General features: G+C 39.1%; 2 protein-coding genes across 2 annotated transcripts in view; one reads left to right on the top strand and one right to left on the bottom strand.

The window, feature by feature from the left end:
* Nucleotides 1–17,580, top strand: part of LOC114243090 (putative transporter SVOPL) — a 25,534-nt gene extending 7,954 nt beyond the window's left edge. Inside the window, exons 2-10 of the mRNA XM_028174456.2 lie at nt 4,890–5,051; nt 6,681–6,843; nt 7,188–7,309; nt 7,870–8,108; nt 8,617–8,762; nt 11,431–11,536; nt 11,696–11,994; nt 16,405–16,532; nt 17,352–17,580. Coding sequence (XP_028030257.2) covers nt 4,890–5,051; nt 6,681–6,843; nt 7,188–7,309; nt 7,870–8,108; nt 8,617–8,762; nt 11,431–11,536; nt 11,696–11,994; nt 16,405–16,532; nt 17,352–17,431 — 1,445 coding nt within the window. The 3' untranslated portion in view covers nt 17,432–17,580. The remainder of the gene's footprint in view (nt 1–4,889; nt 5,052–6,680; nt 6,844–7,187; nt 7,310–7,869; nt 8,109–8,616; nt 8,763–11,430; nt 11,537–11,695; nt 11,995–16,404; nt 16,533–17,351) is intronic.
* On the bottom strand, nt 17,577–23,017 carry Wwox (WW domain-containing oxidoreductase). The gene is made up of 7 exons (XM_028174458.2): nt 22,801–23,017; nt 22,482–22,719; nt 22,121–22,389; nt 21,359–21,538; nt 20,790–20,904; nt 19,897–20,037; nt 17,577–17,938 (listed from the first exon to the last, which is right to left on the bottom strand). Exons 1-7 carry the CDS (start codon nt 22,890–22,892, stop codon nt 17,759–17,761), a joined length of 1,215 nt encoding a protein of 404 aa, XP_028030259.2. The 5' UTR covers nt 22,893–23,017; the 3' UTR covers nt 17,577–17,758.

Raw genomic sequence — 23,017 nt, 5'->3', positions numbered from 1 at the left:
TTCCCTAATATCGTCGGACAATTTGAAGCGGTGAAGGAAGTCCTCCGCTACAACTTGTTTCGATGACCTATCTAATGTCGAGGTGATGTGTGACGTTAAGATGTCTATGGCTTCAGCGGTATCCTGAGGAGACGGGATAGAGTCCGGGTTAAACGGGAGCGATGGTGGATCAGATTCAGCCAGGCTGATGCCCAGCGTGTGCCAATCCACCACAGTCCTCGTGACGGGAACGGAATCGGGAGCGCGACCGAGCTTCATAACGACGGGACGGTGGTCTGAATCTAACTCTGAAACTACTTCGATCGAGTGTAAGCGCAGAGTTACGTTTTTTAATAACGCTATGTCGAGTATATCCGGGCGATGCGCGATATTTAGCGGGTAGTGAGTCGGGGTTAGCGGAGCGACGATATCAAAGGCGAGATTATCGACTAACGCGTCAAGCCGCCTGCCATTCGGGGTTGTGGTGTGTGAGTTCCACCTGATGTGTTTACAATTTAGGTCGCCCGCCAGAATGACAGAGCTCCCCATACCGAGCAGCGCCTCGATATCACTGCTTAGAACGATCTTATCCGGTGGAAGATAAACGGACGCGATAACGATCGGCGCGTGTCCCGTCAGTGAGATTCGGCACACTGATGCTTCGATATTAGCGAGCGCGGGAGGATCGAGCGGGACGCAATGCAGGGCTCTTCTATAGTAAATGACGGTACCACCACCACGGGCAGAGAGCCTGTCGTTCCTGACCATGTTATAGTTCGCGATTTTAGGGTCACGGCGCGCGGGCTTAAGTAGGGTCTCCTGCACTAAAAAGATATCAATTTGATGGTCACGCAAAAAGTCAGAAACCTGATCACGTTGATTTGCGAGACCGTAAGCGTTAAAAAATCCTATCGTTACGGATAGGGGCTTTATTCTACTTATAAACGCCATTGATTACCGGCGGAGTGAGGGGAGGACGTACGTATTTAATGACGCGTATACGTCGGCGTATTCCTGCACAACGGCGATAAAGTGTTGTGCAGTGGAGGCATAACGAATGGCGTCGCCCAAAGCGTTAACGCGCTCAAAGTTGATCGACTGAAAGAAGTCGATCGCTAAAGCGAGATTTTCGGACGCGGTCGGAGGGCAAGTCGCGGGAGAGGGACGAATCGCGGGGGCGGGACGAATCGCGGAGGAGGGAGTTGTAGCCGTGTTCGTGTACGGCAGCGGTTTTGCCCAGGCCGAGACACTGGGCACCGCCGCCGGAACGAACGCTGGCTTAGCCTGCGACGCAGAGGGTGCCGAGGCTTTGATGTCTGGGCCGGAAGCTCGGAGGCGGTTTTGGCGGGCGACGCGGCGATTTATTTTAGGGGCTCGGGGGCAACCACGGTAATTCGCGGGGTGACCCTGTGTTCGACACAGGACGCAGCTAGGCGGTTCCGTCGCGGTTTTTTGGTCGCGAGCGCAGAGGGCCGTGGCGTGATCGCCCAAACACTTAACACATCGGGGGCGCGCGTGACAGTTACGGGAAGAGTGCCCGTACAATTGGCAGTTATGGCACTGGCTAGGAGTGCCTTTTTTATGGGGGGCTTCGATGGCGATACCGGAGAGCCTACAGACGGTCTGTGTGTCGAAGATTTTCTTACCCTCGGGGGTAGGCTGGAGGGTGACTAGAACCATATTATATGGCTCCCTACCGCGACCGGTGTGCATACGGTGCACAGAATTCACTGGAAAGCCCTGTTCTAACAGATCGGCCTTGACGAGCTCTACATCTAACTCTTTAGGGATTCCGCGTATTACAACGCGGAGTTCGCGCTCCTCCTGGAGCGTATAAGTATGGAAACTTATACGTTCCTTACGGAGGTAAGAAGAGAGGGCCCTATGGTCGTCGGGTGTTTGAACCTTAATTTGAATGCCGTTCGCGAGGTTACGGGCATTCGTGAAATTTATATTTTTGGCCTTAAGGGCCAGGCAAACTCGATCCCAAGCTGCCTTCTCCTGAAGGATAACCGGGGGAGGGGTCTGGGTTTTATTTTGTGCCACCGGACGCGGCGACGGAGTGGCACGGGCTGGGGGCGCAACGGGAGTCTGAGGGCGGGGGCGCGACGCGTTCACGGCTTTGCTAATTTAAGCGGCCGCGGGAGCTCGAGACTCCGCGGCACGCTTCTTACCCTTCTGTACCAGGGTGAATCCATCCGTCGATGAGGCGGGGGCGAGGTCGACCTCCATGTCCGAGTCAGAGTCGAAACGATGGTCACGGCGGACGACGCAGCAGCTTTTCTCGCCAGTATAGGCGACACGGGAGCGGCAGGCACGACAGAGGCTGCGGTGCTCAATGCAGAAGCTCTGCACGCAGGTACAGGCGACGTAGGAGCAGCGAGCGCGGCGGAGTCCTCGAGAGGGCTCGCAGTGTGATTGGCCTTGAAGGCCAGAAACTCTGAGGCGAGCTGTGGGTGGCGAAGTCGGAGGAATTCCGCGAATACAGCGTCCATGATCGCTGAGTACCCAGGTGGGGCGGCCCCGGGTCTTGAAAACACTCGCCTTGCGGCGAGGCCCCAACTTCTCGGACCTGAGCGGTTCTATTGAACACAGGTGGCAATGCGGCGCGATTACTACAGGACAAAGAAAAAGCACAACAAAACAGAAATTACAAAAAGAAACAAAACAAATAAATACTTGCAGGAAAACACTTTGTCGGCAAATGTTCCACGAACACAAAAATAACTAAAACAAAACAAATAAAAGCTTCCAGGAAACACACTTGGTCGGCAGATGTATCACGAACACAGGCCGCGCGAACAATGGCCGGGCTAACAAAAGCCGGGCGAACAAAGACCGGGCGATCGAGTGGACGATGAGCACGTCCGCACGTGACGGGTGCCTCTATCGAATGGCCCCGCCGATATTGAACGCACGAGGACCGTGCGTTCTCAACCGCGACAAAGAAGGATCGACCTTCCAGCTACTACCCAAGCAATCTCACATGGGCGAGCGGTAGGCCCGCATCCTGCAGCTTGTGAACCAACCCCTCGTGCCACAAACGGTCGAAGGCCTTCTCAATGTCAAGAAGGACTGCGACCGTGCACTGGCCCGAGTTACGCCGGTCCGCCAAGTAGTAGTGCAGGATACGTGTCAATTGCGGAACACGAATCAATTGAGGAACAGAGGTAGTTTGGATTTTAGAGGGAATTGTAGGTTCCGAGTTTACGCACCTCGTTCGCACAAGGTGTCCCGCCTTGCGGTATGAGGCGGGTACGCTCTGATTGGAGACAACCGGGATGGGGGACATGGGAGGGGACGGGGAACGGGGAGGGGTTATCTCCTTCTTGGTCGGTGCCATTGGTAAGTGTTTGGACCTCTTATGAGGGCCTGATGACTCACTCTTTGATGAGTTTTTAGAAGAAGTGGGGGGTTCGGAGCGTCGAGACGAGGGGATTGGAAGAGATTCGCTTTCGTCACCAGCTGAGTTGTTGGAGGGACCTAATCTCGGTATCTTGTCCAATGCTCAAGAACATTGAAGAATTCCGAAGTCTTTGTACTTTTTGAAAATTCTGTGTTGATAGTCACAGTATATTTACGAAAAGTACGGCGAGTAAATTCTGTAAAGGCGTTGATGTGAAAATAAAAATAAAAATCTTTAATTGTTTTACGACATATGTCTAACACATGGTTAAATCTATTAAGAATGACATACATACTCGTATTGTATTAGTATACCGACTCGACGTTACAATCTGTTACGAATCTTATTATTATGTCGAACATATTTTGTACAACGAGAGCAGCATGAGATAAAATTAGAATGCATTTGTTAAAGGCAATTCGATTCATTACAAACTATAACAATAAAATTCCTATACTATTTACAGAACAAGTTTTCTGCCCATTTTTTTTTAATTTTTTCTGTATCGTATTAAGGTTAGATACAACTATACACAGTGATAGATTTACACTAGAGGCAGTCGGGGCAAGTGCCCAGGGCGGCAAATTTGTTAGGGCGGCAAATTTTTTGTTAGAAAAAAAAACAAATATTTATTTATGTTTTTGGAATATAAAACATCTTTTAGGGACCACAAATACCCCCCATAGCAACTATTATGCAACATAGCAATATGTATGTGTGAGCTATAATCACATTGCAGTGATGCTACGTCAGTCTCGGGATAGTCGGGCTGTCGATAGCACGTTAGGTTGTAATCCCAATATACTTTAGTCACTTAACTGAATATGTGTCTTATTAATCCTTGCCCGATATAAAGACTCAACAATCTAATAAAGTTTCTGCAATAAATTACATATTTTAATTTTGAAAAATAAAATATATAAACTGTAAGTTTAAGTAAAATTCCAGTATGGGGGCGGATCTTTTTCCGGTGCCCAGGAGCGGCATTCAGTTTAAATCCGGCTCTGACTACACAATTTTATATAATATAAAGTAGTTACATATAATTTATGAATGTAAAAGGTTTGTTCATAAATTTTGCAATATCCAGGCACAATGTAAAAAAACTATTGTTTTAAAAATGACACTATGTGCTCATCGCTTTGATACATTTAAATACTACTACTACTAAATTATTGCAATGGAAACAAAATGATGGCATTGCAATACATTAGCCAATTATTGATAACATAATGATCAGGGTGTCAATGATCATAGTACCGCTCTAAGCTTTTGTATCTGCGTAACTAAACCAATGGAATACAAATAACTTATAAATTTGAGTAATCAAAACAAAAACAAAAACCTGTTATTTTCAGAATACAACGCTGCATCATTTAGATCCTATCTACAATATTAAAACAAAGGTCATTTCCTACATTCCTTATTTACGCGCATATTTATAAGAGTATCAAAAAGCAATGACCTTATCTTTGCTCTAACAACAACTTTTTATTTTAAACAGGTTTAGGTTGGTATAATTTCAAGTACTGCCTTGTGTTGGCGCTGTTTCTTATCGCTGCAATCATAGAACCGGTTGGATATTCCTTCATTGTTCCTTCAGCAAAATGCGATCTGAACATGACTGATGCCCAGAGAGGCTTTATTTCTTCTGTACCATATATTGGTGAGTTGATTTTTCAATATAGTATCACTTATCACTTACTGGTGGAAGGACCTCTTGTAAGTCCGCACGGGTAGGTACCTGCCACCACCCCGCCTATTTCTGCCTTGAAGCAGTAATGCGTTTCGGTTTGAAGGGTGGGGTAGGCGTTGTAACTATACTGAGACCTTAGAACTTATATCTCAAGGTGGGTGACGCATTTACGTTGTAGATGTCTATGCGCTCCAGTAACCACTTAACACCAGGTGGGCTGTGAGCTCGTCCAACCAACTAAACTTAAAAAAAAAAAACTTAGCCTAATGCTCAACAAAAGCTACAAAATAAAATAAAATCGGTTGATAAAAACCATTATTAATCAATATAAACATACATATATCGAAATCACAGTGGTAATTGATTCAGCGCATCAGTAATGAATTGTTTAGGATTTATAAAGCGTTGCATTTTCTCACATTATTTCTTTCGTAAAATGAAAAAAAATGAATAACGTGCACAGCTAACTGAAGCAAATTATTAGCAGATTTCATTCAGTACTTTTAGGAAAACTGCTGAGAATCTTTATTAAAACGCAATCTTCGACCTCTAAATTAAATCATAAATACCTAACACAAAATGAATTACTCAGAAATATTGTAATACTTAGTATCAAAGTCATTATTTTTTGTCGTTGAACAGTGATCTCAAGTGATTCAAATGCGATCGACATTTTTTATTATGCTGTCCTTGATTTTGAACATGCGAATAAAAACATTATGATCTTTACCTATTCCTGGCATATATACTAATGACGGCTTTACGATAAAAAAAGAATGGGTGTTTTTCTCTATCCATTTCGTCTTATATACCTAATATTCGTAGTATATACCTACCCTATAACAAATATAATAGAACTGTTTCAATTCTTTAGAATGTCTAACGGAGTGTCAACCGTGAATCGTAAATTGTTTAGTTTGCAATAATAAAACTATGTATAGTATGCTAGACGGGGGGCCTAAGAAGACGACGTGCAACCTGCTGTGCACGCGTTTTATGCAAGAGCATCCGGGTGATGAAAGGCCGGCTATCCTCAAACCACGCTGGTTCTGACACAGCGGGGTATTCCGTGGGATAGACCATTCTAACCGGCGCCATCTAGGCGGGCTTTGGATAGGCTGCCGACCGACACTAAACGCTTCACTTTCCCCCCTTTGCCTTTTCATGAGTTCTGTCTCATGCGAGGTTTGGATGCTGGTTGTTGAGCGACAGGAGGTTTTAATCGATTCAACTCCGTCATGCCCCGCCCTCCATCCCCAGTGGAGGGCGGAAGTCCGGTGATTTCAAGTATGCTAGACAATTAGAAAATACCACAAAATATAGGTAGCGAAGTGAAAAACGGCTATATTACGCCTTTAAAATTTACTCATACCTACTTTGTTTTCATTGCTGCACGACAAAGGTGATAGGAACTTAATGTGATCACCAAGCGAATTGACAATGATTGACAACAATTGCAATCTATCAAAAGTAGTCGTTAATATTGATCAACACTTAATAGACATATTTTTACACTACCTATTCGCTAGTAGCCTCACTACCTAGCCTACAGCCTAGTAGTTCATTGTAAAACATTAATAGTGTTTTTTTTGTTTTCAGGTATTGTTGTAGCGTCATTCCCTTGGGGTTTTTTAGTAGACACGAAAGGTCGGAAACGTGTTATCATATATGGTTCATTGGCGGCAGGAGGTTTTGGTGTAATATCAGGCTTTATGCCGGAACTAATAAGTTTTACTATATGCAAATTTATTACTTCACTATGGTGAGAATTTTCATAATTTGTTGGTAAATAATAAAATAATGTACTTTAGGCTTGCTATATATTAGTATAATATTTATTCCCATAAACATTTGGCTTAAGTGTCTTAAATTAATGTAAAATTACTAATAGCATTCTCTACTTGGCGAATTAGAGATTCAAAGATAGTTTCGACGATTTTCATTTTCGCCTATAATCGATCCCCAGCAGCCAAAATCCAGGCTTGCACGACCGAAAATAACGATAAAGTCTCATCCTTAATTTTATGCACTATTATTATTCATCAACGAACGACTAGGTACTAGGTACTTTACATTTTGTGAACTAATAGTGACCCATAATTCCAGTTTAGCGTGTCCAGCTGCGGCTCCCTATTCGTATATTGGTGAGATTCTCCCGCGAAGGCATAGGGATATCATGCTTTCGATAACAAACGCTTTGCAAATAACAGGATCAGCTTTAGTTCCTCGTGAGTCCGATTTTTTATTTTGAGAACTTAGGTAATCGTTTTTGGTAACGCCAAAATCTTGCAGATTTACAATATATATTTGATATATCATAATGATCTAATACTAAACAGTAGTGATGATGGGAGGGTGGGAGGAATGGTGGGAGGGTACATATCACCAATCTGCCTGTTTCTTCGGAAAAGCAGTGATGCGTTTCGGATTGAAGGACGGGGCAACCATTATATTACACAACTGAGACTTAAATCTCATGTCTCAAAGTGGGTAAACAATGAACACCAGATGGGCCGTGAACTGGTCCCACTCTATGCAATAAAACTACCGAGACCGCTACTGTCCATTCTCACTGATCGCCTTTTACGATACCTAATAGAAAAGATGAAGTGGTGATATTTTAGGCCTAAACCACATTACTTTAAAATAATACTATCCGAGTACCTTTAAAATAAAAAAATGTGACTGTACTTAAGTCTATCATCCTCCTAGAATCCTGTAAACAAACTTCATGTTTTGTCACAAAAAATGATAACGATGAAAATAATAGAAAATTTCTTGCTTTCAGTTTTAGGTTGGTTGATCTTACCCCTAGACTTCAGAATAGACTTCGGGGCATACTACTTTCGATCGTGGCGTCTCTTGGTCATAGTTTATTCACTATTTTTCATTTTGGCCGCTTTTCTTTTATCTTTCGGCCCGGAAAGTCCCAAATACTTAGTTTCTCAGGGACAAAATGAAGAAGCACTTAAAATATTACAAACAATGTACGCAAATAACAAAAACAAATCACCAGAAGATTTTCCTGTAAGTTTCACAAAACATCAACTTTTAATACCCTTTCTTTAGTTTATAGAAAATTTAATGACCCATTTGGTATGTCATTATAATATTTGTCATTGGGTTTCATTCAAATTCTCTAGCAGGTACCATATTTTTTTCTAAATTAAGGTATATTAATTAATAATACGTGCTAACGAACAACATCTAATTGATTCACGGAATAACATCGTTCCAAAATCACTTAACTGGTACCAGTATGCTTTAACTGGCACAATTGTTACCAAATTGAATAAATCTATACCGATTACTTCCAAAGACCTATCGGTTACTGCTACTTACAAGGGATTCCTATTTCAGCTCTTGCAGATTTCTGATTTGATGATCGTCCATATTATAAGTCAAAATATTTTAAACGAATTGATAAATATTTATACTTGTGTCAGGAGCATAGTGCAAATATAACAATTTTGTATCTATGGACGTTGAGTATGCCTATTTTTTTAAAGCTAAGCCTAGTATATTATTTTTACAGGTTAAACAACTTCAGGTTGTAGATGGCGAACGTGAAAAGATAAGCTTCTTGAAATCCCTCCAAGTGCAGACAATGCCGTTGCTAAAACCACCATATTTGAAATGGTTGTTTTTAAATGGATTTCTATTGTTTGGCATTTTTTCAGTGTAAGTAGAATAATTATGTGTACCTACTTATAAACAACCATGCAAACAACAATGCACAATATGACGTATTCAATGATAAGACATAATATTTGTTTATCTTGTATATTTAAAACGAGTTTATAACAGGTTGATTTTATTGTAGTGCTATAGTGAGTTCGCACACGTAGGATACCATTTATTTATTTCTTCTGGAGAGGCCGAACCTCCTACGATGTCCTACGAAGAAGTATGTGGGACTGGATGGTCCGTAAACGTTGAGAGCGGAACATGGGCACAAGGATGGTATTTAGGGCTCTAATGACTTAACGACTACCCTACACTCGCCCAAGCGTCCGATTCTCGCCGAGGTTAGAGACGCTCGGCTCACCCCTAGGACGCTGACGGAGCCTTCGAGGCGAAACGAAGACACAGACGTCAGCTGTTACGGTACGGCGGCCCGTCAGGCCGCCCAAACGTTGTCCCGGGATAGCCCATTGTGTCGGAACCAGCCTGCCGGGTCGGGACACAATACACCACCAACCGGTCGCTTCTTCTTCTGCGGACTCGCAAAAACTGAACATCGCCTTCCAGAACGCGTCGCTGTCGAGCATCCTAGCCACGAAGGTCAGCAACTGCAGGTCATCCTATGACAGCGACGAGGGCGACGCCGTCTGGGAGGAGCAGCGTGCGAGCGTGTGCTCTACGGTGTCTTCGTCGTAACGGTCTTCGCAGTAATGGCATTGCGCCGTAAGTTCTCTCCGGACGACACGGTGCAGATATCACTCTACAGCAGCACTCATCAAATCAAAAATGTGGAGAGAACAATCCTCCCACCCCACCTCGTGCTGGTTTTGGCCCGCATCCGCCCAGCCTTGATAAGGACGAGAGAGACCGGGTGATACCTTTGGGCTCAGAGGCTCTTGTTATCTGCCACTTACAGATATGCCCGAAAAGAGGACACCAACTCCCTTGGGAGGGGAGCTACCCTGCATATTTCTGTGGAGAAAGAATCATGCGTTCCAATATGAAGGATGCCACTGTCACTATACAATACAATTAATTTTATTTATATAATAAATACACTAGATGCGTAGACGAACTCTTGACTGACCTGGTGTCAAGTTGACAAAGCGAATTAAACTATAATAACCGGCAAACTTCTTGAGCATTTGTCGACGTAGTGGGGGTAAGTTTGCGCATGGTACACTCACGTGCAAAAACATTACTTACTCTGCGTCATAATGCTATTAAATTATTAAAATCAACATATGTATTTATTTATATATTTATTAGAACATCAACAAAACATATAGGTTAATAATTGTAATAATTTAATCTTGGGGTAAAATAGATATTCCTTCTATTAAGTCAAAACTAGAGCTGTTGCCAGGTCTTGGTTCAGTTGAAGCGAAGCTGGTATTTGTAATTTTTTTTTCGTTATCATAATCTTGACCATCATCATCATCACTGTTTTCATCACCCGAGTCGCTATCATCGTGATGAGTCGACATAGGGCTCATCGGCGTAGTTTACAACTCTGTCGATTCGGTCTTCTTTTTTGTCTATAATTAATTATTTTTTGAAGATATTCGATTCGTAGTAATCGAATGTTACTTTTTTCATTTACCAGCTTCCGATTATTTTCTGTTCTTTTTTCCATCTGAAGCCTAGCTCTTTCATAATCCGTCGTAAGCTTAATTCCGAGCCAATAAAATTTATATCTTCTTTAAATTTTTCGAAGCCTTTCTACGGTACGGAGTTTCGCTGCTTGTTATGTAGTTATTATGATTACATCTTTTTATTACAGATTGAACGAAACTATCCATTCCGGTAACTTTCTTCTTCCCTGATCTTTTCTTACCCGGAGTCCGAAACACGGCGAGCAAGCCAGAGCCTTTAGCTTCGTTAATAATGCACCTAACAGTACTCACTGATGTTTTTGTTGCTTCCGAAGTCTGTTTTAATTTTTCCATATCATTCTTCCCATGTTTTATAAAGAAGCAATATACGTCGTACACAAATTTTCTACCCTTTCTTTTAAGTACTACACCAGTTTGTCACGGCATAGTGTATGTTTTATAAAAAATCAACAAACACTCAACAAATAGCAATGGCAACAAAGTCCACAAGCAATTATAACAAATAACTTAACGATTAATAACGATAGACTTTCCACTGTACGCAAGCGTACTTTTGGGAGCAAGCGGAATGAGGGCGCAGTGCGGGACGCAGGGTTCGACTGATCTACCAATAACGCGCTCGATACGATTTCCCCTGCCGTCGCGCCTCACCCTCACCACCAAAGTGATCTAAAATTCGGTTCTGCGCAGTCAAGGTCATTTGCTCACGAAGTTTGCCGATTACTATACTTACCTTATGAAATGAAATCGCAAGTTTCAATTACCTACCGCTAGAGGAATTAACAATTGTTTTCAACTATGTTAGAGCGTCAGTTGTAACTGAAACTATAGAACTTGACTATTACTACCTACTTATATTAATTCAAGCAATAAAAAAAATCTTACACTACAAAATGGTCAAATGTGTATTAACATCATTGAAATAGTTGATATTATGGTCATCAAATTTTTATTAATCTTAAGTCAAGAAATACGCAGCAGTGCTAATTTCCACCATTTTATCATTTTGTTTTTTGCTTCGTATTTCAATAATGTTGCCCTATTTTTAGATTAAATGGACTCTATATGTGGGTACCAGACCTTCTAAACAGAGTATTAACTGGAAGCCAGTCAGGGTTAACTGCATGCCAAGTAATCGGTCAAAGATTTAATGAGGTTCGTAAGCATCGATTTTTTTTTCATTCTACACCTTATTTAAGTTCTTTTGTTGACACTACTACTGTACTATTGTTGTTTGTATTTAAGATACTTAAACTATCCTATTCTACAAATAGTTCTTAGTAACTAATTTTAATTATCTCTCAATTTTTACAGACAGTAAGCCAAGATGCAGTATGTATCGACACTATTGACTCAATCACGTACATAATCAATTCGATAGCAAGCGTCAGCTGCGCTATAATTGCCGTAGCCGTGAGCAGTACTGTCAAATTCATCGGAAAGAAGAACTTGCTAATTATTATTTTCTGTTTAATTGGCGTTTTTTGCATACTGATTAATTACATCACCGAAGACATGCTGTTTGCGGTTTTGTTATCATCTGTGCCGATCATGGGGTTGGGCATTGGACCAGTGAATGCCTACGCTGTTGAGATATTTCCGACACAATTGAGGTGCGTTAATGAATATTTTTCATAATAATATTATATGTCCCACTTGCTGGTAAACCGTTTTACATCACTTTTAACCTGAAACATTTTATTTTTATTGCTTAGATGGGTGGACGAGCTCACAGCCCACCTGGTGTTAAGTGGTTACTAGAGCCCATAGACATCTACAACATAAATGCCGCCACCCACTTTGAGACATGAGTTGTAAGGTCTCACTTTTATGAGTACAGCGGCTGCCCCGCCCTTCAAACCGAAACGTGTTACTGCTTCACAGCAGATATAGACCGGGTGGTGGTACCTACCCGCACGGACTCACAAGAGGTCCTACCACCAGTAATTATGCAAATTATAATTTTGCGGGTTTGATTTTTATTACACGATGTTATTCCTTCACCGTGGAAGTCAATCGTGAACATTTGTTCAGTACGTATTTCATTAGAAAAATTGGTACTCGCCTGGGATTCGAATACCGGTGCATCGCTAAATACGAATGCACCGGACGAATATACTAACGACTCGTGAGTAAATATATTTTGTTATATACATAGTTATAAATATATTATCTTTATTTCTGTGTTTATTTCAGTACCTACATATTACCACACCTTTTTTAACAAACAATCATAATGTCTTGTAGCCAAGAACTCGTTTGCACATCTACGGAAATAAAAATGAATAATTTCCTAAGCTTGTTCATTTCCATCCATGTCAGCTAACCGGTTCACGATTTATCTCATTAATTCACTATCTTTTGAATGGGTATCTTGTGCAGTTATAATTATATATCACATTATACATATTATACAAAATAAATTTATCTTATCTGTTTCGTAAACATTTAGCTGGTTTATCAGGTCATAATAAAAACATAGCATCTAATGTGTTTTAACATTTTTTGCAGTGTCATAACATATCAATAGTACTTATCAGCAATTATGAATATTTTAAAATAGGTTTACCCGATTTTTTCTTTTGATAATTTTATTATTCTTTAAAATGTTATTCATACAAAAAAAAAAAGGATTTGCTTGATAGTTTATCAATAAATCCATTAATATTTATAAATATAACTCATATTTATATATATGAAGAAATATTTCATAAATAGGTTTATCACATGTTCAAACGTAAGTTTTTGGAATTTAGGTAGTATAGTCGGATTTTTAATTAGACGAAGCCAGCTGACAGTAGCTAATGTCACTTTGTGAAATAATGTTGCTATATTTAAAGTAATAGTGATGCGTTCAGTTCTTGTTCAATCACATGAATGAACAATGAGTGTGAAGAGTTAATCATTAATTTCAAATTATAAAAGAATATAATTTATATATTACAATAAAATTGTATTAAAGTGCTCCAATATATGTTACTAGTAGTATGTAACTACAAACAGTTTTTTTTTATTTTCATTACCTACCTATAATTATTCTATTTTATACATCTATAGTTTCAACTATATGATGTATTGGAAATAGGACAGTCTTACAAGCTTCCTCGCAATGTTTTCTTAATGTTTAAAACACTCGATATTCGGTACAGGTAGATACTATAGGAACATAATATTTCGTCGAAAAGTCGTTGGTATGTACAAAGCACGCCTAAAATTCGAACCCCGTACCCGATATCGGCAATTCGGCACAGCGACTATTCACTAGACAATCGAGGCAATTTCATTAATTCAGGAGTTTTTTCAATCGTTCGCTTTGTCACAACACTATTTTTATTTCATCAAAAACTGACAACACAGTAAACGTCAGTTGACTTCGTCTAATAAAAAATCCGACTATAGTCCAATAATTATTTGCCGTAAAGCAAGTTTTGCTATTATGGTAATATGATAAGGCGGTCAAATCCGCCTTATCATATTGACATTACTGAACTGACATCACTGACTCCATGAAATAAAAATTGAATAAAATAGACTACAATCTGTCAAATCTGGAATTTAAGCGGGTTGAACTGTCTTCGTAATGAGCTAATTACATATTTGTTTTAATTTTATTCATCAGCTGTATTTATAGACGGCTTTTTTAAATGAAACTTATTATTTTAACCAAACACGAATAATGAAAAGTTTTAAGCAATATGTTCAAACTTTTTTTTATTAGTACGATTATTTTCGACTTATCTTTGATGAGCACGCTCATCATATTTTTACGTGTTTCGACACCTTCGATGGGAACAATCCTGAGTGTGACACCTGATTGCATCGCTCTAGGACACCCGGAGTATATGATAAGACCAATATAGAATTATTCCGAATGAACGCGACGAAGCACATGGATTTGGGTTTTTATCATACCTTCCTAATTCCTTAATCCAATACGTAGTCATAAAATCTTAAGAACTTGAGTTCTACTAAGCTACTGTTATAAAATTAATTAAAAAAAATCTTTCGTATGCCTTTTTGGCTTAAATCATCGGCTAATTTTATTATTATAGAAAACTCACGAAATCAGATATCTTCAAATAAATACAACTTCTTTCTCTCTCTTTTAATGTACCTATAAATCGTTGGTGCATAGAATTTAAATTCCTATTTAATGGACTTCGTATAAATTCTCATTTTATTTTCTTGAAATCGGTTTTCTTTTTTTTTGTTAAAGAGCCCCTTCCTAAGACCAGGGAGACTTGTTGAAACTTATTTGAAAAACACATTTTTATTTTATTATCCTTGTAGGGCAGACGAGCATACGGCCCACCTGATGGTGAGTGGTTACCGTCGCCCATGGACTTCAGTAATGCCCGGGGCAGAGCCAAACCGCTGCCTGCCGCTTAATACTCTCCACAAGCCTCATTTGAAGAAGGACGTGTCATAGCGCTCGAGAAACACCGTGGAGAGCTCATTCCATAGCCGGATGGTATGTGGCAAAAAGACCTCTGGAAACGCACTGTGGATGCGTTTGCGGTAAAAAAAATACGAATGTATATTAATGAAGATACGGCACGCCTGGTTTATTTTAGTTATTTTCATAGTGTTATGTCCTATGGCATTTTGCTATGGGGCAATGCTGCCGATGTCGAAACGATTTTCATCCTGCAGAAGAGGGCTATTCGTGCTATTTATAATATGCACCCGAGGGAATCCTTGAGGGACAAGTTTAAGGAAATCAAAATTCTAACTTTAGCGTCCCAATACATTTTTGAAAATTTATTGTACGTGCGTAAAAACATTGAAGAATTCCCCAGAGTCTGCGATTTGCACAATGTGAACACTAGGAACAAACATAGGCTTGCGTTGCCGGCGGCTCGAATTAAGAAAATAAGCAACTCTTTTAGGGGGCTGGGTGTACAGCTTTTCAACAAGATCCCACTAAACGTTCAACTACTACCTGTTCATAGATTTAAGAAAACTGTTAAGGAACGTTTGTGCAACAAGGCATATTATAAAGTTAAGGATTATTTACTAGATGGCACTACGTGGGAATGAGGCGCTCGCTCCTGGCCTTTTCATTTTTCATTATTATTATTATTTTTTTAGACTTGTTTTTTCTTTTATTGTGAATATTTCTATTTATTTAAAAAAAAGAAAATATTTGAGAAAAAACAAAAAAAAAAAAAGCCCGCTGAGTTTGATTCGCCGGTTCTTCTCAGGACTGTGGCTTTTTTTGGAACCGGTGGTAGTTAACATTGTTATTTGTATTTTGACATTCAACAAGTTTTTTTTTATTTTTTTTTTATTGCTTAAATGTGTGGACGAGCTCACAGCCCACCTGGTGTTAAGTGGTTACTGGAGCCCATAGACACCTACAACGAAAATGCGCCACACACCTTGAGATATAGTTCTTAGGTCTCAGTATAGTCACAACGGCTGCCCCACCCTTCAAACCGAAACGCATTACTGCTTCACGGCAGAAATAGGCGGGGCGGTGATACCTACCCGTGCGGACTCACAAGAGGTCCTACCACCAGTAATTACGCAAATTATAATTTTGCGGGTTTGATTTTTATTACACGATGTTATTCCTTCACCGTGGAAGTCAATCGTGAACATTTGCTGAGTACGTATTTCATTAGAAAAATTGGTACCCGCCAGCGGGATTCGAACACCGGTGCATCGCTCGATACGAATGCACCGGACGTCTTATCCTTTAGGCCACGACGACTTCAAGTGACAAGTGTGTCATACTGACATCTAAGTTGAAATAAATGATTTTGAATTTGAATTTGAATTTGAATTTGAATTTGATGACCGCAGTGGCTCCAAGTAGTATGGATGAACTCTACTCCGGCGGTGGGCGGTGCGATGGTAAAAACGAGATGATGGACCTACCTTACGAGAAATCTCTTTCTGGAAATATAGTTTCTATTTAAGGAAGAAAAAGCTTTGTTCTCAGTCCTAACATGTGGTGTATCCACAAAATTCAATAATTTTCAACATTAAAATGTTTACATAGTTTGTAATCTTTGCAGAGGAATGGCAGTAAGTTTATCAATGATGTTGGGACGAACAGGTTCTGTCGTAGGAACCAACGTGGCCGGAATATTACTGCGAGCCGCCTGCGAAGCAACTTTTTATCTATTCGGCGGATTACTCTTAGGTGAGAAATTTTCTCATTTCTCGAGCCCGAAAACACAATATAAATGCTCATTTATTTCGTATAAAGGCAATCTAAGCCGTCAAACCGGCACATGAATTTGGTAGAATCGTGGAACCTACTTGTGCGTATATAATAAGCCCCACCATCTAATAGACAGTGTTCGGGAGATGATAACAGTGTCTATGGGTTCTAAGAGCCATAACCCAGTAGAATATGGTGTGAAAAACGGCAACACAAAAAGACGTAAAAGACGCACACGAAATTTGAACGATAATTTTTCCTGTCTTGCTTTATGGCTTAGATGTCTGAAACCGGAGAAACACTAGCAAGTATCGAATAGACCCTTTTGAAATGTGTTGACTCTGAGTGATGAGAATTCCCTAGACAGCGTTCCAAGCAAATGCATCAATTTTGCGAGACGTAACATTGTTAATGAAAGGCTCTTCTTTACCGACAAAACGTCCAGAGGCCGAAACTCAAAGCGGAGGTCTGACCAGGTTACTCTCAGCGGAGATCAACGAAGCTCTCTACCAGGAAAAGAGTAAGGAATAGGGGGGGAAAAACAGTGAGAAAACTACAGCAGAGTCACGATCCGGAACGATGGTGAAAAAGAAAGAAAGAATGGGTTTTCATAAGCACATCGTACACAAAGATAATGCTAAATTTTTCAATTAAAACTTGGGAATTACTATTAAATTTCTTTACTTTGCTGTTATAGTCATGTAGTCGAGAGAAAAAATTAGACAATTACAAGTCTATATTATGCACCAATTGGAACAATCTTTGACCTTTTTAACATATTTTTTTTTCTCATTACAGTATGCGGCGGTCTTACGCTCTTGTTGCCAAAATCAAGAGAGGAACATAAACCGAAAACCTCAAAAATAACAAGATTATGAAAAAGTACTTAATTTTGATACATGCGTATTACATACACTTCATTTTACGGAATTTGCTTTAATTATTTGACGGCTGTATTTATAGCTTTACATACCTTTTTTTGCTGAGTTTGCACGGGGGATCTAAGTAAATAAAAAATAAAAACATATTTTTACATTTATTGCCCCTTTTTCTCATTTGAGTTTACGATACATCAATGTACGATGTGAAGTGACGTCAATCCCTTTCGCCTTATAAAAAATAATTCCATACATTAATCGTATCACGACTAAGCCCGATTTCACTTTATTAATAACGTACGACAATATTTCACAAATTATCCGTGATCATGTCTTCGAGATATCTTCGATCAGCCTAAGCGACATGTCGTAGACGGCTTGTGCTATTTCTTTGTCCCTTGCCAGCGCAGACTCTTCGCAATAGAAACAGTTGTTGAAGTACAATCCGGTGACGCCTTCGAGCTCTGAGGCGGTCGCTGCGTAGACAGTCGTCGCTGCTGCTTGTTGCTAGACAAATATTATAATTGTTTACGGCAGGGCGTATTGTGCCCAATGCGTGAACTCTTGTTACTGATGCTAGGACCTCTTGTGAGTCCGCGCGGGTAGGTACCACCACCCTACCTATATCTGCCGTGAAGCAGTAATGCGTTTCGGTTTGAAGGGTAAGGCAGCCGTTGTAACTATACTTGAGACCTTGGAACTTATATCTCAAGGTGGGTGGCGCATTTACGTTGTGGATGTCTATGGGCTCCAGTAACCACTTAACACCAGGTGGGCTGAGAGCTCGTCTACCCATCTAAGCAATAAAAAAATGATTTTAAATACATATATGGTACTGTCAAATTTTTAGTGAGGTTATTTATTGTTGTGTGAATTGTCCTCGGGAAACCACAGCGGAGTGGTCAATCTATACTAATATTATAAAGAGGAAAGATTTGTTTGTTTGTTTGTTTCGAATAGGCTCCGAAACTACTGGACCGATTTGAAAAATTGTTTTTCCATTAGAAGCCGACATTGTCCCTGATGAACATAGGCTACTTTTTTTTTTGTTTCATGTGTGTTTTAATGTTTCCGAAGCGAAGCGAGGGCCGGGCGGGTCGCTAGTAAAACATATGTTTATTCGCGTCAGCGACCGCAGTGGATCGCTACACGTTAACCACTAACTAACGTATAAGCGTTATTACTATAACTGCCTAGAAAGCTAAGCGGGGCGGGGTTAACCCATAGACACAGCCCACTGAGTTTTTCGCCGGGTCTTCTCAGTGGGTCACGTTTCCGAACCGGGCTAGTGTTAGCAACAATCCGGTTTGAGCCCCGTCAGCTCACCTACACGTCAAGGAGAAGCTGAAATAGCCTCTGAAGGCTATCAGCATAGGTAGGGAAAAAAGGGGCGGGGTATCATTCCCCCCCTACAGCAGGGGTGGCCAAACGGTAGATCGCGATCGACCGGTCGATCGTGGCTATTACTTCAGTAGATCGTTAGAAGCCAAAAAAAATATAAATGCTGCACGCATCATCTTCTTCTTGTATCATTTGTAAATGACCATTACGTCAAATTATTTATCCTCTCTTCCAGACAATAGTTCTCTTTTATTATATTATCTCAGCTTTATGTTAAACTATTTATAAAAAAAAAAAAACTACTTATTTGTACACTGAATTACATTGTTCCTTTTTTTTTATTGCTAAGATGGATGGACGAGCTCACAGCCCACCTGATGTTAAGTGGTTACTGGAGCCCATAGACATCTACAACGTAAATGCGCCACCCATCTTGAGATATAAGTTCTGAGGTCTCAGTATAGTTACAACGGCTGCCCCACCCTTCAAACCGAAACGCATTAGTGCTTCACGGCAGAAATAGGCGGGGCGGTGGTACCTACCCGCGCGGACTCACAAGAAGTCCTACCACCAGTAATTACGCAAATTATAATTTTGCGGGTTTGTTCATTAAATTTCAAGAAATGTCATTGGCAGATCGTAGTGTTTCGTCAGTAAACAGTTGATCTTGGTTCTAATCAAGTTGGACATCCCTGCCATACAGTACTCTGGCATAAATGTTCTCTGAAGTAACAACGGCTGTATGTCTCAACGTTCCAAAACCAAATAATATGTGCATTTTTTTACATACCCAATATGCATCTCCTTAACTTATATATTTAAATGCACATAAATATATCAATTCTATATGCATTAATGCCTGTACTGGCACAACTATTTTACAATTGCCCATACATGTAAGTGTAATTTTTTTTAGTATGACAACCAAGAATCTTTCAACTTTTCTGCAGTATAGTGCAGTCATTATTCTATCAGAACTCAAACTTCTACCTTGAGGTTGAGACATGTATCTCAAGCGGAATAGTGGCTTGAATATCAATAGGTTTTGTTGTGCCCATAGCAATGTCTACCATGCCCTTTCCTCGAGTACCATTGAAAAAAGAAAAGATAAATAAATTACTCACCAAAGATTTAGTGAAGGGCCTTACTAAAAAGAATGCCAATCTATACAGCCACCACGATTTGCTCAAGTTTGTAGATACCATATTACCTGGATGCAGAGAATTCACGCATATACCTTTTGTCTTCCATTTTTCGCTTAACATCTGCAAATTTATAAAATTTATATATTAGAAAATTTTAGTGTATGAATTTCATGGTATCTTTTATTATTATTTTTTATTATTTTCCTACCTAAGCTGATAGCCTTGAGAGGCTATATCAGCGTCGCCTTAACTAGTAAGTGAACTCACGGGGCTCAACCTGATGACGTTGCTAACACGAACCCTAGTAAGAGCCGTGCTTTGCAGAATCTACCACCAGATCGGAAACGTTACCCACTGAGAAGATCTGGCGAGAAACTCAGTGGGCTGTGTCTGAGGGTTAATTTACTCGTCGAGCCCTTCGTCGCAAGCGACGGGTTCGACAAGAACGATGACTGGGCTTTTATTATTGTACATACATATCTATTTGTTTAATTCTACAGTTAGTATAAAATAATAATCTGAGTCGATAAACACTACAATTTGAATGAAGTAATTTATGTTTGCTTAATCACTGGTAGTCTACACATTTTAAACCTCTAAAGCAATTTAAGCTACTAATGCACAGCTAAAACTAGATAATAACTGAACCCATGTGGTAAATGGTTTTCTAGAACTTATTAAAAATATTTATTTGATTAATCATTTGTAGGTTTACTTTGGCTTAAAAGGTTGTAAATTGTTATTTAGTGTTAGGTAAAAGCTGGTATTGTTACTTAAAACTGAAAATGTATGAAGCTTAAATTAAATGTAAATATAAAAATTTGTCCGTAAATTAGTTGAGTATTATTATTTATAATCATAATAAAATTTACCTTTGCTGTTATGACATTGTATAATTTTGAATTATTATATGCCATCATAGCAGAGTATTGATCTTTTGTCATTGCAAGATTTTGATTAGTAAAAATATTTGTTAAATTGGCAAACCTGAAAATAATTATATTAATAAAAAATACAACTTAAAAATCTCAATATAATGAAAGACAATAATCCATTTTTGTTTCAATTTTCAAACTGAATTTTTCATAAGATGGGTTTTACGATAAAAAAAATTGGTTTGGACTTGTAATGTTGAAAATTTAAAGTAAATTAAAGTCCTATGCAACTAATATGGAACTGTAACAGTTAGAAAACAGACATAATACTTTTGCTAGAAGTTTGTATTTGTTCCTTCATCAAGCATAAAAACATAGTAACAACCTATGTATATTTTCTTTCTGAAATGATTCCTTTTGTACATCAAACTGCAGTCAATATAATATGATGCAGATTTCACAACCACAATATTATTTTTTCAAATTAAATGCAATACACCAATATTAAACATACATAACTTAAATGTTGAACAATTATTTTGTCAAGATTCATTTCTTAAATTTACCTATGTGATTCTGATGACACAAATACTACTCTGGAACCTCGTTTCAACAGTCGCTCAAGTAGCAGTGCAAAATACATGTGGCTTAGGTGATTAACTTGAAAAGTAGTCTCTAGTTTATCTTGAGTCTCTGTGTATGGCAGGCCAAATACACCCGCATTCAGTATTAACATGTCTAAATGGCTGTAAATTGTGAAAAAGATTGTTGAAAAATTATTAGTTCTACAATCGAAGCCATTGGTAATTATGTTACAATAAAAAAAAACATATTATGTAAATACATAAAATGAATCTAAATCATAGTGATTATGGTTGAATTTCGAGCATTTTGTGAATCAACCACTTTCTGTGATTATTCTACAAATTATTTGCGTAAAAGTGTATCCAACCTTACATTTTTTATTTCTTCTAATCTATATACATATATATAAAAATGAATTAATGTTCGTTAGTCTTGCTAAAACTCGAGAAAGGCTTGACCAATTTGGCTAATTTTGGTCTTGAATTATTTGTGGAAGTCCAGAGAAGGTTTAAATGGTAGATAAATATGAAAATGTTCGGTATTTAATAAAAATAACAATTCTGTTTTTCCTTTGATGTGTCCCCCGTCGGACGGATTCCTTTTGTTTGTTTTATGTTTATTTTATACAAAAGCTTAGGTCTTTTATTTATCGATCGAAGCAATACGAAGTCTGCCAGGTCAGTTAGTCTTCAATAAGTAAGGCAGAAAGTTAGAAAACAAATTTATTTATATTTTTTACTTACTCAGAGAAAACTGTTTCGACCGCTTGAGCACATTGCTTGACACTCTCTAATGAAGCTAAGTCCAAATATATAGATTTTAAATTTTCTTCTGATGCATTTGTTTCTTTCACAATCTCCTTAATAGCTTTATCTGTAGCTTCCATATTACGATTTGCAAATAATATATTACATCCATGCCTGGCTAATGATTTAGCAGTTTCATAGCCTATACCTGTATTAGAACCAGTTATCAAGGCATACTTACCAGACAAATCAACACCATGGAGAACCTACAAAGATGACATGAGGGTCACGACTTTAAGAGGATGAATTTTTTTTTTCGAAAATTATTGTTATTAGATACATTTTTTTGGTACATTACCTGGTATGCTGTAGATGACCCATCGAACCTTTGTCTAAAGTCGTGCACATGCTTCTTCTCTTCTTTTGCAAAAGCAAGTCTTGGGTCTACATACGTCTTATTACCAGTTTCTCTATTGACATAGATTGTTTTGCTGGTTTCATCCACTGTTTTAGACCAGCCAAACGGTAAATCTTTTGGAATAACCTTCTTGCAACCCGTGTGAGGATGGGTCCACTGGGTCTTTTTTGTATAAGTACTATCAGAAAAAAAATTACGTGCTAGTTTACATTTTATAGTAATTAACGACAATTTAACACAAAATAAACATAAAACCTACTTTACAAAGTAAACATTTCCATCTTCTGTAGACTTTTCTTCCCAGCCAGGCGGTAATTCGTCTTCACTATCTGAATCAAGAACATTCTGCATATTTGAAGATTTTTACTTAATTACATACGGTGCTTTCGTGCCCTGATAAATAATAAAAATATGATATGAAGTTTATGAAATATGAAGTAGTCAGACGTAGTAGTTTTATTTTTCCAACTGGAAAT

This window comes from Bombyx mandarina, chromosome 12 (genome assembly GCF_030267445.1).
Source record: "Bombyx mandarina strain Sakado chromosome 12, ASM3026744v2".
Taxonomy (NCBI): domain Eukaryota; kingdom Metazoa; phylum Arthropoda; class Insecta; order Lepidoptera; family Bombycidae; genus Bombyx; species Bombyx mandarina.
The sequence above is the reverse complement of the archived record's forward strand: the minus strand, read 5'-3'. Positions and strand labels throughout refer to the sequence as shown.